Genomic DNA, 16,467 nt, shown 5'->3' with positions numbered 1-16,467 from the left:
GCATACTTTTAGGCGTTTTCGCGACTACTTAACACATATCAATACATTGTTGCTGTAGCAGTTTGGTTCCTAATAAATTTTGTTGACACTTTCGTGTGACTGATTGAATGAATGAATGTTTTTTGTACTTGTTATAGGAGTAGTAGTAGTAGTAGTAGTTTTTGCTGTTGTTGCATTAACAAAACTTACCCATTCGGACATTTCGTGCGTATCAGCATTTCGATGATGATAATTTAATATTAAAATCGTTGACACAACGGATGAAGCTACCATAAACATTATGCAATTGAAATATGTACCTGTTGGTTGGTTGGGCGTGTGAGTTTTATATTAAAAAAACATTTTTTTGTTTTATTTTTTGGTTTTGGAAATGACAGTTTGGTTTATTTGAAGGATTGATTGTTTTAGTTTTATCGGTTTGAAAAGTGCAGAGTGAAGACATTTATGGATTTGGTGTTTTTCAGTAATTAAAAATCGATTTTGAAAAAAAAAAATTATAGCAATATTTGAAAAACGCAGTAGAATAATTGATTTCAAAAAGTTGAGTGTTTTTTTATATTTTACATTAATTTTTGTTGCCGCATACGATTTTTTTCATTTATTCATTGAAAAATGCCGCGATTCGTTGTGCAAAATATACAGAATTGCATATTTTCAGGCGATTTTTTTTGTTTTTACACAATTTCCAAAAAAATTTAAGAAACATATGCGGAATATGATTAAGAATTGCGGTATTCGGTGTTTCGTGTTAGTTTTTATTATTATTTAATAGTGGCGGAACAATGGCATTCAGTGGTTGTGGTTTGGTTGATAGTTTGGGGGTCGCGAGTTAATTAAGTTAGCGAAGAAATGTAATAGGAAGAAGAACAAAGAAAAATATATACAAAAAATGTACATTAGTAGAGCAAATAACCGACTTGTTTTAAGAAGAGTTTGTCAACTTTTAATTTTTCAACAAATTTACTTAATATTTGATAAATGTTTATACTGGTATGTTAGTGAGATATGGGGGTGAGTAGATATGACAATTTTTCAAAACTTCAAATTTTTAACGCACAAATACATATACATTAATATGTTATAAAGTCTCTGCACACGTACATATACGGATACAATATGTCAATAAAAATGCTCGACTGCATTTATATAGTTGTAAGAGGAATTAAAGAATGTTTTTATTTTGTAAACAAAGTTTATTAAATAGTTAAACACTGGGGTATATAGAGAAGAGCGAGCGGCAAAGTAAATACTCGTAAATAAGTATTAAGTTAATATTACTTTTTAAACATTTCAAAAACAACAATTTTTAAAGCTCTGTTTAGTTGAAAATACATCTTTAATATGGTTTTTTTCTTTTTTGGTTTAATAAAATTTTGGACAATTTTGATATGTTGGCATTTAAGTTCGACATGAAAAGCCTGCTTTTCGAGATAAAAAGAGCGGGGGTGTAAAGACTTTTTGCATTCAATTTGAGCAGTATAATTGATACGAAGCGTGAAATTTAAAGAACTTTCACTTTGTGTCGCTTATATAATCTAATCTTTCGCGAAGGTCAGTAGTTTAGCTGCGATTTTCAAGCAAAGGCTGCTTTAAGTTCAAAAAGCGCATAAAACCCGCTAAATTTCTTCTGTCTGTTTGAGCGAATAGCCTACGAAGCCGTTCTACCGATTTTGATGGAACTTTCATGGGTTGATAGATAATTTTTTGATGTCAAATTTCTATTGCGTGAGCAATGAAGTAATCTAGACTGCATTCAAAGAAATTTGACGCATATTTTCTTATCGATGTGTCCAAGAATGACACGGTTCTGGAGTCGGATGGTATATAAGTATCATTACGCAATGGGAGGAAAGGCAACTGTTTTCCAAACGGAAATTTTTACCACTCTGAAAGTAGCAGAATGGATAATTGACAGGAGGTGGAACGGGAAATAGATTAGAGTCTTTAGTGACAGTAAGGCTGTTTGCTTAAGAATGTTGTTGTTGTTGAAGTGGTTGAGTATTTCCACTGAAATAATCCTAATTAGTGACCAGCACCGTTTTACTACCACTGCCCTCATGTGATGATGATTTTTTTGTTCTAAGTCAGATCCGTTTCGAGAGGTCCAAGTATAGCAGCAAATTCTTTATCTCGATGGCTGAGATCTCATTAATTTGCTGCAAGAAAGGCTTGCCGAAGGAGCTGAGTCATACCCTAGCTAGCCCTGAAAATTCACATAAGTAGTGGAAAAGCTTTCCTTCACCCCTTCCGCTTGACAACTTCTGCAGATGGGATTGAAGGGTCTAATTACTGTGGCCCAATTACTGAGTAATACCAGAGCTCCTTCCATAATCGCACTGATTATGGTTGGAAACATTCCTAATACCAATAACACTATGTCATCCGCGTACGCCACTACTTTAATTCCCTGATTGAATTTGGTAGATATTTGATATTGTTGACAACTAATAACCACAGCAGATAGGATAAGACCGCTCCCTGAGGGGTTCCCTGACTATTCTAGTTTTAAGCATGTTCTCTATCCATTCGTTCAGACCTATGATACCTAACATATTAAGAGCCTCAATTATGGATCTTGTGCTAACATTGTTAAACGCCCCCTCTATGTCCAGGAAGCCGACTAGTGAGTATTCTTTGTATTCTATGCTCCTCCCAATCGCACTTACAACCTCATGAAGAGCTGTCTCTGTGGATTTTCCTTTGAGGTAGACATGTTGGAATGATGAAATCGGTGTGCTTGTAATCTTCTCTCTGAGATATGCATCCAACAATCGCTCGAGAGTTGTGAGAATAAAGGAGGATAAGCTGATGGGTCTGAAGTCTTTCGCTGTATCATGACCGCGCCTACCAGCTTTGGGGATAAAAATCACCTTAACCCCCCTCCAGCTTTTTGGAATGGGCCCTAGCATAAGGCTTTTTTTGAAAAAGGCCTCCAGCCACTGGAGTGGCCTCGTTTCTGAAGTGTTCCACAGCATGGCAGGGAATATACTATCTGGGCCGGCGGCTTTGTATGGATCAAAGGTTTTCATCGCCCATAGAATTTTATTTTGGGATATGATGTGATTTATTGTATTGGATGGCAGGATGACTATTGTTCTCAATATATTCTGTGTTACCTGAGAAATGTGTATTTATAAGATACTCTAGGGTATCGGCCGAGGATTTTGTCCATTCTCCGTTCTCCGTAGGAAGATTAATTCTGTTGCAAGGCAGAATAAGCTGGTGCTTATATGGGTTCCAGGACACCATCATGAAATTGCCAATGAATTGGCCAACTGTGGAGCAGCCGGTACCCCACACAGGCCGGAGCCAATAATCGGAATCTGTTCTACAGGAATCATGAATTGGATCAACGATTATGTATGGAATTTACATAAAGAGCGATGATCCAAGTCCGAATAGAATATTGTCGAACGTTCGTCTAAAGCCTGGTAAAAAAGACGTGTGATTGATGATCGGTATTATTGCAAGACACCATCCATGGGGTCAGCATATAACCAACATTGGAATCACTGAGGACTCGATTTGTTTGACTTGCTTAGAGGAGCCGGATAGCAGTGAACATTTTCTCTGTGAGTGTCCTGCATTTGCTAGAGGAAGGCGGCGAATTTTGAGTTCAGATGTCATGACAAAGAATAAATTTCGTTCCCACAAACTGGAGGATATTTTCAGATTTACCAAAGAATTTGGAAAATTCTCACAGGTCCAGCCACCTCTATGTCTCTATTCTTTACTATACTCTCTTTGGCTATCTACCCTTTTACTTTCCAGAGCTTCGAATTCAATGGGCTTTTTAGTCTGAGTGTTTTGAAGTTACCATTCCCCTAGTACATCTTGGCTCGCCTTTTTAAAATTTAAAATTTCAGTTTCAAACACGCGGCTTAGAATATTTAGAAAACCCCAATTTGTGGACCCTTTACTTCTGAAAAACCTTTGTAAAGCATCGACTCTCTACAGAGTGCTGGGATTAGAACTAGTGCACATATTAATCGTACTTATAAAATAAAAATTCTCTATAGACTAAGACACTCCCTACACTCTGCTCTTAAGAAACAATTACATTTTTTATGTATAAAGCTCAGAGCGCATAACAGGTATGTATTATATAGTTTTGAATAGTAGTTTGTACTAGAAGTAGTTCCTGTGAGGAAGTCTGCCTTTTAGAGAACAATCGAGTGATAGGGCATGATTTTTTTAGAAAATTTGTTGAAATGCATATATTCGCATACTGCTGAAATATCAAAAAAGCAACAAAAAGCGCAATAAAGTCTAGAGCAATTCGACAGGTGCTCGTACTTGCTGGTTGTTGACCCAACGGATTGTCATTCGTAAGTTTTCGAAATACTCAGTGCCGTGAAGTGGATAGTTTAGAAAAAGGTGGTGCCGGCACCAAATTTGAGCATACAGTCACTACCAGACGACTGCAAAATGCTCGTATTTTCGTAAAAAAGCTTTCTAGGAATCTAGCGAAGAGGAGCGAGCTTAAACTTAGGTAGACACGAGTATACTTCGGCGCTCAAAGTATTGAACCAGCTGTTGAACTCACGAAGTGTGGAACTGCGGCTACCCCAATAAAACAAGAGGAGCCCCTCTAAATAGGTTACAAGCAGTTTAACACGAACGTATTGGTTGATGAGCTTTGTTCAGATACTTGAAAACAATCTGCCTCTATGAATAGTGGCATTCAGTGTTTTCTCTTTCGCCACTCTTCTACAGTTAATAACAGAGAAGTAGGTTGGCTGCGGTGTTGCATTCTTAGATCTTCTTCTTAATTGGCGCAGTAACCGCTTATGCGAATTTGGCCGAGTTTAACAAAGCGGAAACACCAAGTGAAGCCAAGTCCTTCTCCACCTGATCTTTCCAACGCAGAGAAGGGATTACCTCTTCCTCTACTCATTCATAGATGCCTTGGAATATTTTACAATGTAAGTGCCAAAGTGAATCTATTCAAGATGCTGGCATTCGAGCAAATTTTTAAAATTAGAAATGCTAAGAGAAAAATAATAGAATAATGGAGTGAATGACAATTTGATCAAACTAGTTTGTCGCGCATTCCCAACACAACAACAAATTTCCGTCATTCCGTTTTACTGGCGAAATGAAGAAGAAGAAATCAACTACTCTAATCCCAGTACCTTCAATAGATATGCCTTGATTTTAAGGTAATATTTTTTTTAACCGATTTTTGTGTTTTTTACACATTTAAAGAGGCTAACGTTTCCGTATTTTTGTGTCGAAATTTCGGGCAAATTAGAGGAAAGCTGAAGGAGTTATAGATCTTCGACTGAAAGAATTCAGCCAGGCAGGGCATTCTTTAGCAGTCGAGGTTAGAGTTTCATTTATTCGTCTACGTTGAATATGACCCAAATAATCTACATATGCTTAGTAAGCGTTTTTTCATATGTCGAACTTTAGTTAGGCTAGGTAAGGTGGTCGTGTCCAAAAATATTTGTCGCCCTTAAATGCCAATAATATTAAATTCAATTTGTGCACATTTTTTCGGTAAATGGTTTTCATTGATAGTTAATAGTTTGTTTAATTGTCTTTTTAAGAGTATAAGTATATAAATATATTTATAGTTTTAAACTTTAAAGATACACATTGATATTGATTTTAAATTGAAATAGTTATAGTTAATAAACGTGCAAAAAATCTGAAAATGTGCAGTTCTGCGATGAAGTCGAATAAAAAGTTTCAAAGCAAAAAAGTAGATGCAAGTGAGTAATGAGAATTTTGTATCATTTTTTAGTAACAAATTTCCATATTTAAGAGAATTCATACAAATAAGAAATAATTTAAATTAAAAACGCAATTTCGTATCCTGATTTTATCCGCTATTGTGAAGTTATGAGTTGAGATAAAACGAATTGTTTGAAATTTAAATATAATTTGTTCGTATTCTTTTTTTTTATGTAATGGTGGTGCAAATTAATTAGCTGATATGAGTTTTATATAAAAGGCGCATATAATTGCAACACATTATTTTGTTTATTATTTCCTTCTTTAGTATTCAACAGCCTCATTGTGTCGCGCGAAGCAAGCTTAACGTGGTTTATTTCATATTTTCAATATATTTTGTTTTTGCAATTTTCTGATGGCGCTTAGCTTGAAACGGCCACACAAGTAAAAATTTGTCATAGCTGTTGATTGTTTTTATTTGCTAAAGGTTTTAACTTTTAACGTGTCAAAGTTTTAATATTATAAAATCATCGATATTATTTTAAATATAGTAAGTATATTTTTTGGTTGAAATGCTTGATAAGGCATGAATATATTTAATAGTACGAGTAGCTGGACGCAGATGTCTGCGCAACGCTCAACGGGTAACACACCAAACACGAAAATGATAGTACAACGACAAAACTACAGCGAGAACGACAGTTAACGATAGCAAATTTTATGGTTCGCATTTAATGTGAGAGTACATGTAAATTAACATAAGTACGAGTTTCGCAAATGTTATTGTGTGCATGTAATGAACGCGCAGATGTAAGTTAACATAAGTACGAGTTTAGCACGGAAACGATGCTGTTACTTGTGTGAAGATGAGTTGTGGAGTAGCAGAGTTGAGTATTGTGGGTGTTTCACGAACTTTAGTTTAAAGTTTTGTTAACAGTTTAGAGAAAATTCATTGTTGGTGTTATACAGATTCATGTTAATGAGTGTGCTTTCTCTTAAAGAACTGAAAAACGTTGAAATTATCTGTCAAATAGTTTTGTCTAGTTTTCATATTAGTTTTACATATATTTTTAAATATTTTGTTCCAAACTAAAATTAGCTACATTTGACTCGTAGTAACTTAACACAGAATAACACTTACAAATCACATCAAAATCGGAAAATTATGTTCGCTTACCTAAGAGTGGCACGGCATCGGATGTGGCGGGCATTGTTTCAGCCACCATGTTGAGGAAGACAGTGAGCGAGAGTAGAATTGTGACACCTAAAAAGAAGTTTTTTACTGTTAAATGCAATTGATACTAAAGAATAAAGAAGAAAAATGTTTCTTATGTTTATACCAGGTGGCGCAAAATTAATCACCCTAGCAGAGGACTTATAATAATTCCGAATGGTGGCATACAGACAGAGAAGTAATTATTTAGCCAGAAAGGTATGACAAAACAAAATTAGGTGATTGTACATACATATAATAATTCAAAAAAAGTTCTGTAATAATTTCCTAAAAATTCAATCATTTTTTTGCGTATGAGATACAAGAACATCTCAGTGCTAGGCCTCTCCCATAAATTTAATTAATTTTCCAACAGCAAAGCTTAACCTCAACTTATATTCTTGACACGATTGGATGTCGCTTGTATTGCTGGCTCACAAACTACGAGAATCGTTTCAAAAGTCCGTGGAAAAATTAAAACTGCTCAATTGTTTGGGATAAACCTTTATTATTATTATTATTTAGCTAATGGTATTTGTAAGAAAAATATTGCGAAAAATATATGGACCTGTACGACTGTAAGACAGTGCCTTCAAAAAAATAAAGCTGTGATAAGATTTATGAAATTTCATTGGATAAGAAAGCTCGGATACGTGTTTAGAATGCCCAAAAAGAACAACTCGAAAGGCAGTTGAATTACGCCCTATTGGAGGCCGAAGAGGAGGACGCCCCAAAATAGATGGCTTGAAGACGTGGCCGTTGATCTTGAAAAGCTAAACGTGCGGCAGCGGACGGAGGTAGCCTTAGTTAGAGACAGATGGCGCTAGGTTGTGAATGAAGCAATGGTTCACTATCGACTGTGATGCTAAGAAGAAGAAAAATTATGATTTACTTACATATTAAAACATAATTCAAATTATAGATTAATTTAATGTAATCGCACTAACTACCAGGGCTATCGGCTAAACCTTTTTATTCGTCATAACTCTGTGGGCAAAAAGTAAGGTGAATTTGGTTGTAAAATGAAAAATCTTTATTTATTCTTGTAAATCAATTTCATCCTTTTCAAAATAATCCCCTCTCGATGAAATACAACGATTTTTCCAATCCCCGAAACATGCCAAATAGTCCATTTCCGGTATAGCCATCAGCACCTTCTTCCATTCAGCTTTAATCTCCTCAATCGACTCGAAACGCGTTCCCCGGAGTGGTTTCTTGACTCTTGGGAAGTCACACGGAGCCAAATGAGGCGAATACGCTGGTTGCGGAACGATTTGCGTGGAATTTTTGGCGAAATGGTCACGAAGAACGAGTGCAGTGTGAGACATAATGAGTGCATTATCGTGATGCAAAAACCAAGAGTTGTTGGCCCATAATTCTGGTCTTTTTAGACGAAGTGCTTCACGTAAACGACGCATAACGCTCAAATAATATTCCTTATTAACAGTTTGGCCAGGTGGAAGGAAATCATAGCGCACCACACCACGAAAATCGAAAAAAACTGTCATCATGACCTTTATTTTTGAACGACTTTGACGTGCTCTTTTCGGTCTGGCCTCGCCTTTAGCACGATATTCGCTTGATTGGTCGGTTGTTTCAGAGTCGTAAGCATAAATCCAAGTCTCATCTCCCGTAATGATGCGTTTGAGCTTGTCCTGATAGTCTGAAAGCATTGTTTCACACACATCAACGCGACGACTTTTTTCCAAGAAATTGAGAGTTTTTGGTACCAAACGAGATTTGACTGTTCGTAGGCCCAAATGGTCTTTCAAAATGGTTTTCACAGATCCTTCTGATATTCCGATCATATCAGTAAGGTCTTTAACAGTCAACCGACGATTTTTGAGCACTAACTCCTTCACTTTATTGACGTGTTGGTCATCTTTGAAATCTTTGTACCACTTATAAAAATTTTTTTGCGACGTGGTCGAATCACCAAATGCCTTCTGCAACATGCTAAACGTTTCCGCAGCCGAAATTTCATTCCGCAAACAAAATTTGATGGCACTTCTCTGCTCAATCAAATCAGACATTGTAAAAATCGAAAAATGCACTCTTGGTCGTTTGGTAAACACAAGCGTAAATATATTACTGATAATGACATTCGCATGAAAGTTGGCCCAGATGTTATTAACAGTGCTACCAACTCATGAAAAAATAACTAGAGCGAAATTTTAATCCCGCGAAGTTTGATAAATAAATTCACCTTACTTTTTGCCCACAGTGTAGTCTACTTTTAGGCTTATAACTTCATCCAACGATGTTCTATTTTGTTGATCACTTCCGAATTAGAATACGCCGATGATCTCTTCCAGAAAGTACTTTAGTATAAGCAGTTGGATTGTGCTGTCACTTTAGAAAAGTATGTTTGATTCTTTAGCTGTATAACTACTAGGGAAGGTACTCCCAACTAAGGTAGGAGATAGAGTCATGTAGTCATCGTACCTAAATTGCTCATGAAATGATCAAATGGAATTATTGCAAGGCATTGCTTAGTTTATTGGGCTTTTTCTAATCCAGTTGTCTATCCCTTGGGACACATTTCATCAACCCCTTTGGGATTTGCTGGGGTGAAACAATATCAGTTTGAAGAAGTGCTGGCCTTGGTGCATTTAGACTAGTGCATTGCTTCTCTAGTTGCGAAAATCGCTGATTACTGTTTTTCCTCATGGCAACTCCTTCTCTGACAGGCGTCCAATATCCAACTCAGACTTGCATGTCTGTTAATTTTGTTTCGAAATTTCATTCTTTTATTTGCTTTCTCACCAGTCTAAATGCACCAAGGACAAATTTACTTTCTGTCAAATGTACACAATTCAAGGCATGTCCTTGCCAAGTTTAATTCACTATTTAACTTTTCAGGTATTTGCACTGCAAGTACTTTGGCAATGTTTTCGGTGAAGAAGAGAATTCCGAATCTACGAGCATTTGGAATCAGTGAAATGTGATTGTGTGGTTGTGGTGGAAGATATTTACACTTCATTTAAAGATTTGTGATCAGCAAAGGCCACACTCCATCTACTGCATGTACGAGTACGTGCATTTATATACATACGTATATACATACATATTTAGTATATATGTATACCCGTGCATATGTATTTCGAAACCCCCACATTTGCTTTCTTAGCGTTTTGCATTAAACGAAAATGTCTCCATTATTTCATGCACTTAAATACATTTGTAGATATAAATAATGTATTCGTATGTACGTAAGATGGCAATGCTTTGTTACGCACACTCAGAAATATCTACATATATTTATGCATGAAATTTACCCTCACAATTTCTGGCATTGTATGCGGGCAATTCATCATTCGTCCTCGGAGTATTGCTATTCTAAAAGGGTGTCAATATTTGCACACCAACTAACCAGCACCACCGCAACTCATTTTTGCTGATAACCAACAGAAACCACAGAGATTCGCCAGCATGTTATGCACACCTCACCAACATTCTGCCACTTGCTATCTTCAAACATCGAAGGGGTACGCTTTCGCTCGTTTCCAGCTGAGTTTCCTGCCTCGGCCTAACTAATATCAACACACTTTCGTTTATATGTAGCTGCATGCTGCTACACAGCAAATGCCACACTTTTCACAATTGACTTCCTTTGAAGTTTGTAGGTGTGCTGTATGTGTGAGTGTGTGTGTGCTACATTTTAATTCAATCATACTCGGTCAAAGGCTGTGGCATACCATTTGTTTTAACTGGCCCTTGGGACATTTTGTCTTCAATTCAACTTTACTTTTTAGTTATTTTTCTTTGGTTTTTTCCTTTCATTTATGTCGAATTGGCAAAAGTAAAACTGCCCAAAGAGCGAGAAAGAACAAGCAGAAATACGATGAATGAATCAGCAGGGACAAGTGCGACAAAGTCGTATAAAGGCACAATGTCGTTGCTATGTAGAACAGAATTTCGAACAAATCCTATGAAAATAATTTAATTCATGTATGATTTTTGGTAGAATTTCGTTTGCAAACAGAAATTTTTATTAATGCAGAATTTCATTTTATATCAATAAGTTTGACTTTTTTAATTCAGCTTGACCTGAATTGTATACTAATGACGCGTTGTTGGCTATTCTTTCCAACCGTGTTCTTACCGTTTTTCTATCAGTATTGTTGTTGCTTATTACATTTTTAGTTGAGCTAACGTGACTGCCGGCAGTCTCTCCGGTCCGTCTCGGTGCCTTTTTGTCTCAATGTTTCCTTCCGTCATTGCATTAGTCGTGTAATTTTGTTGTTGCTGCAAGATGACAGGATTTGCACTGGATAATTTGCACAACTCATTGTCGTCGTTTCCTGTTCTCCATTGCACTTTATTGCTCTAGCTGTTGGCTCGTGATGATTGTTTGTTGTTCTAATTGTGCATTGTTAGCTTACTAATTAATGCCATCAGTGTTGGTAGCATCTTTTGTTGTTTTGTTTGCTTTAAATGTGATCTGATTTGTAGTTGTGGTATAGAGTTTGTTACAACAAATAAGTAAAATCTTTTTACTACTGGACTTCTTGCGTTCTGCTTAACCTTAACACTCAGTGGCGAAATTTTGTAGGAAGCGGATTATTTGACTGCCCTTCTGCGGCTGCCTAAATATAAAAGGGTCGCCTAAATATAAAAGGGGTCCACGAAGCCAATTTTTATTGCGACAGTGAAAATATATGAAAACACTACATTCAAGAAATGGCTATCGTCTGTTGCTGATACATTTTTATGAAGTTTTCGAGGCTAAAATTGGTCGCTCGCGCTCAGTGCCTATGTGCGTGAATATCATTCTTGTGATCTTCCTATCGCAGCCAGCAAGAAAAAGGGAAACCGAGTATTTTCCTGTCATCTCGTGCCGATCAGAAGCAGGAAACTGTAGGGTAACTTCAGTATGTACACTCTAAATTGAAAGAGAAGCACAGCCGGCACACCCTACAGAGGATGCATGCGCCAGTTATTTAAACTACTCTAATTTCAAGTTCCTAATTTACCATCTATCTGGCACAGTGGCCGTCTCTACTGGGTTAATGTCATTTCACCTTTTCACAAATGAGGAAGCAAACGAGTGCCTGAGAAAGGATAGCCGAGCAATGTTCAAGCATGCAAGCCGCTCTTGGTTTCCTGTTACCGCTAGCTGGTTTAAGGCGAGAGAAGCTACTTACGGTAGGTGGTTTAATATGGACACATGAGGAGGGTCGAATGTCTCTTGGCAAACAATTGAAGAGCGAAATGTGGAGAGCTTACTTGGGTACTAAATTATTGGCCATGTGAACATCAGGTTCAGAGTCCCGCATAACTATTTCTGTGAGGGTGTCAGATAAAGGGTAGGATTCGTTCACCAATTCTAGTACGAATGAATGGTAATACGAAACCACTTCTTTGAGGACTTGAATATATTAAAAATTGTTATTTAAAATAATGGGATAATTTAAGAATGCAATGTTTGGAATTATGTGAAATGAAACAAAACAAAAAATTGAAATAAAGGAAAACTGAAATAAAACAAAAATAAAAAAATCAAATCAAAATCAGAAAAAAAAATCAAGAAACTTAAGAAAAATTGAAAAAAAAATTGAGTTAACAAAAAAAAAAGAAATTGTGTTACACAAAAGATTAAATTAAATTAAATTAAATTAAACTTATTAAAAAATAATAGAAAAAGAATTACATTAAATTGAGTTAAGTGGAGTAAAATAGAATAATTAAAACAAATAAGAAACAAACATGATAGAATAAAAAATAAAAAAATTAAACGGATCGATTGAACTCAAATTAAATTCAATTAAACAAAGATAAGACCAAATTCAAATAAAATAGAACAAAATTAAATAAAGTTTTTTTGACAAAACAAAAAACAAATCAAACAAAAAAGGTTATATAGAATAAAATAAATCAGGTCTATTCAAAGAAAACAAAATTAAATTATTTCAGACTAACTTTTATAATTTTAAAAATTTAGGCCATTAAAAAAATTATTTAAAATAGTATAAAAAAAGTTAAAAAAAATTATACGGAATAAAATAAATAAGATAAATTGAGTTAAAATTAAATGAAATCAAATAAAAATTAAATTTACAAAATCAAATAAAAGGTAAACAAAGTAATAGGACTATGAATAAGTTCGTGCGGTTTTTTTTCGAAATTTGAAACTTTATTGACGTAAATTGGTTACAAATTTAATATTCAAAATATTGTCCATCGCTTACTACTACTTTTTCCCATCTTTCTGGCAATTCACGGATTCCCTTTGTGAAAAATTCGGTCGGTTTTGCCGCAATCCACGAATCGATCCATTTTTTGACTTCATCGTAATTACGGAAGTGCTGGTCAGCCAGGCCATGTTGCATCGATCGGAAGAGATAGTAATCGGATGGCGCAAGGTGTGGACTATACAGCGGGTGGGGTAGGACATCCCATTTGAGCGTTTCTAAGTATGTTTTGACCACTTGTGCAACATGTGGCCGAGCATTGTCATGTTGCAAAATAACTTTGTCGTGTCTATCGGCGTATTGCGGCCGTTTTTCTCGCAGTGCTCGGCTCAAACGCATCAATTGTCGTCGGTAGACATCCCCCGTAATCGTTTCATTCGGTTTCAGTAGCTCATAATACACAACACCCAGCTGGTCCCACCAGATACACAGCATAACCTTCAGGCCATGAATATTCTGCGCCGACGTCGATGTTGAAGCATGACCAGGGTATCCATACGTTGCCCGACGTTTTGGATTGTCGTAATGGACCCACTTTTCATCGCTAGTCACAATTCGATGCAAAAAACCCTTTCTTTTGTGCCGTTGAAGCAGTTGTTCGCATGCCATAAAACGGCGTTCAACGTCTCTTGGCTTCAATTCATACGGCACCCAATGGCCTACCTTTCGGATCATTCAAATAAAAAACTTATACTGACGTTTGTGCCTTACGACAGTAGCTCTCCAATGAATGTTTGGAAATGTGGATCGATGGAATAATAATCAAGTTACGCCATCTGTTGTAAAACCGCACGAACTTATAAATAGACCTATTACAAGTTAATTTAATAAATACACAAACAACAAATCAAACCAAAAAAATTATGTAGAATAAAATAAATCAGATCATCTGAAATAAAATGAAATAAAAATTATACTGAAAAATTCAAATAAAGAAAAAAAAAATTATAAAAATAAAATAAAATTAAAAGAAAAAATTGAAACTTAAATTGAGTTACAAAAAAATGAATTTATTATTTTTAAATTTAGTTAAATAAATCTACTAAAACAGAAATAAAAAAATTGTTAAAATAACAAAAGGTATAAATTTAAAAATTATTGAGAATAAAATAAGCCGCATCATTTGGGTTAAATAAAGATAAAAAGTCAAATTAAAGGGAAATAAAATAATTATAAAAACAAAACGATTATATATTATAGAATGAGGTCAATTAAAATATAATAAAATTAAGTATATATATATATAAACTGACCGGAAGTGGCGAGTGAAAACTACTTGCGTTACGACCAGACAAATCTGGCCATCTTACAATCCGAAACAGACAAAAACCCTTATAAGTCTTTCGAAACACGAACTAAGGCATATAATATCTCTTATCACAGGCCAGTGCCTTTTGGGCACTCACGCACGTCGGCTCGGGGTTCCTCAAAACGACCTGTGTAGATACTGCGAGGACGAAGATGAGGAAGTATCGAGCAGGCATTTGCTGTGCAGTTGTTCCGGCCTAGCCAGAAGTCGACTCGCTCTTCTAGGCTCTCCAACAATTGACAATCTTTCAGTACTTTTGGACCTGAAAATCGAATCTCTCATTAAATTCTCGAAACGAATTAATATCTTGGACCAAAAGCTATAGTAAAAATCTCGGTTAGGTGGGGAAATCATATAATATAATGAGCTCTAGGGCAACACAACGGACCCAACTAGCGGTCTATGTGGCACTCCGATGCGGGGTCACCCTTAAACCAACCAACCAAGTCTAGAAAAAAACTACAATAAAATAAAATCAAATTAATTTAAATAAAGACAAAAAAATCCAAAAAGAGAGAAATAAAATTGTAATTAGAAAAAAATATATATATTTGGAATAAAATAAAAGTAAATAAAATAAAGCCAAGAAAGAACTTAAATAAGTAAGTACCTATAAAAAAATAATAAAAAACATAAAAATATGCCTACAATAAAATTAACTAGGTCAATTCAAATAAAATTGAATAAAGACAAAAAAAAAAAAATCAAATAAAAGAGAAATAAAATAGTTACAAGAAAAAAATTTATAAGCACAATAAATCAATTAAAATAAAATAAAACTAAATTAAATAAAGACAAATAAATATTAAACAAAATGAAAACAAAATAAATCAAAAGTAACACTACTTATAATACTAATCTCAGCAAACAAAATAAAGAAGAATAAATAAAAATAATAAAAAACCTATAAAATGTGCTTAAAATAAAAAATATCATACGTAAAATTTAATTAAATTTACAAAAACGAAATTTAAAAAAAACATATAAGTGAAGTAAATAAAATTAAATAAATTAATAAAATCTATTAAATATTATTTCAAGTAGTTCTTAGTTTAGTCTTTATTTTAATTAAAATATTCCTTTTATTTCCACCATCAAAATTACTACCCACAAGTATTTCTTTGCTGCAGTGACTCAATTATCAAAACATTACTGAGCATTTTTGTTTTTTCACAATTTTTGGCGAAGTGCTGAAATAAAATATTGCAATCAAATGAATGAAATTAAGTGGAAATAAAACCTTGTTACCGTTCGCGTGTTTGTGTGAGTGTGAAATGTATAGATTGCACTTGCATCTGCTGCCTAGTTTTAGGCGTAAAGACTTAAACGGATTATAATTAAAAGCTAATCCTTGAAAATTCTACAGCAGCCACTTGCCATAGCATAATGCAGAACTTTTTTCCACAAACTTTTATGGGCGCAGCTGTTCATGTCTGTAAATGTAAGCCATAAACAAAAACAACAGGCACTTCGGAGTTTGAAGAACAGGTACCGAACCTAAAAAGTTTGCCAGCGTTGTGTTGCATTTACTCATTATGCACTTCAATTCAATGCTAAAGCATTTTAAAGCAAACCAGAGTTTGCATGCATCAATGCGTTCATCAATAAAACAATGCGAACAAAAGGCAGAAAAGGCCAGAAGTGCTCTCATCAGTACTCGTGCGTGTACCACCTAACCGAGCAATTAAACTAAAATTTTGCTTAATGTGAAGCAAATATTTGTAATGCGAAAAAATTAAACAAAGGAAAGAAAAGCAACCAAGCCAAACAAACAAATAAAAACCAAACATTTTTCATTTGGTATTTTTACTGTAAACACAAGTGAGCCTGCAGAATATTTCTTTATATGTATACATATGTGAGTGATGTGTGTAGGCAAGTGCAGAAGCAAGTTGCGCTAGAAAGTATGCAGCACTGCCGAGTATGTTGTTGCACGGAGTTTTACACAACTTACCGCTAATATCAACAAAAAAAAGAGTAAATAAACAAAAAGAGTGGAAAACATTTTCCGAAGTTAAGTAAAATGTTGCTGCAATTATGCGATTACAGCCAGGCGAAATTTCTGGAAAAGC

At 35.0% G+C, this 16,467-nt stretch overlaps 1 protein-coding gene across 1 annotated transcript in view; it reads right to left on the bottom strand.

The window, feature by feature from the left end:
• The window catches only part of LOC128865233 (uncharacterized), a 237,389-nt gene that overhangs the window by 40,975 nt on the left and 179,947 nt on the right, over positions 1 to 16,467 (bottom strand). Inside the window, exons 7-8 of the mRNA XM_054105358.1 lie at positions 6,857 to 6,943; positions 190 to 299 (exon numbers count right to left, since the gene is read on the bottom strand). Coding sequence (XP_053961333.1) covers positions 190 to 299; positions 6,857 to 6,943 — 197 coding nt within the window. The remainder of the gene's footprint in view (positions 1 to 189; positions 300 to 6,856; positions 6,944 to 16,467) is intronic.

The sequence above is a fragment of the Anastrepha ludens genome, chromosome 5, assembly GCF_028408465.1.
Source record: "Anastrepha ludens isolate Willacy chromosome 5, idAnaLude1.1, whole genome shotgun sequence".
NCBI classification, from domain to species: Eukaryota; Metazoa; Arthropoda; class Insecta; order Diptera; family Tephritidae; genus Anastrepha; species Anastrepha ludens.
This window is presented reverse-complemented; position numbering and strand designations above follow the sequence as displayed.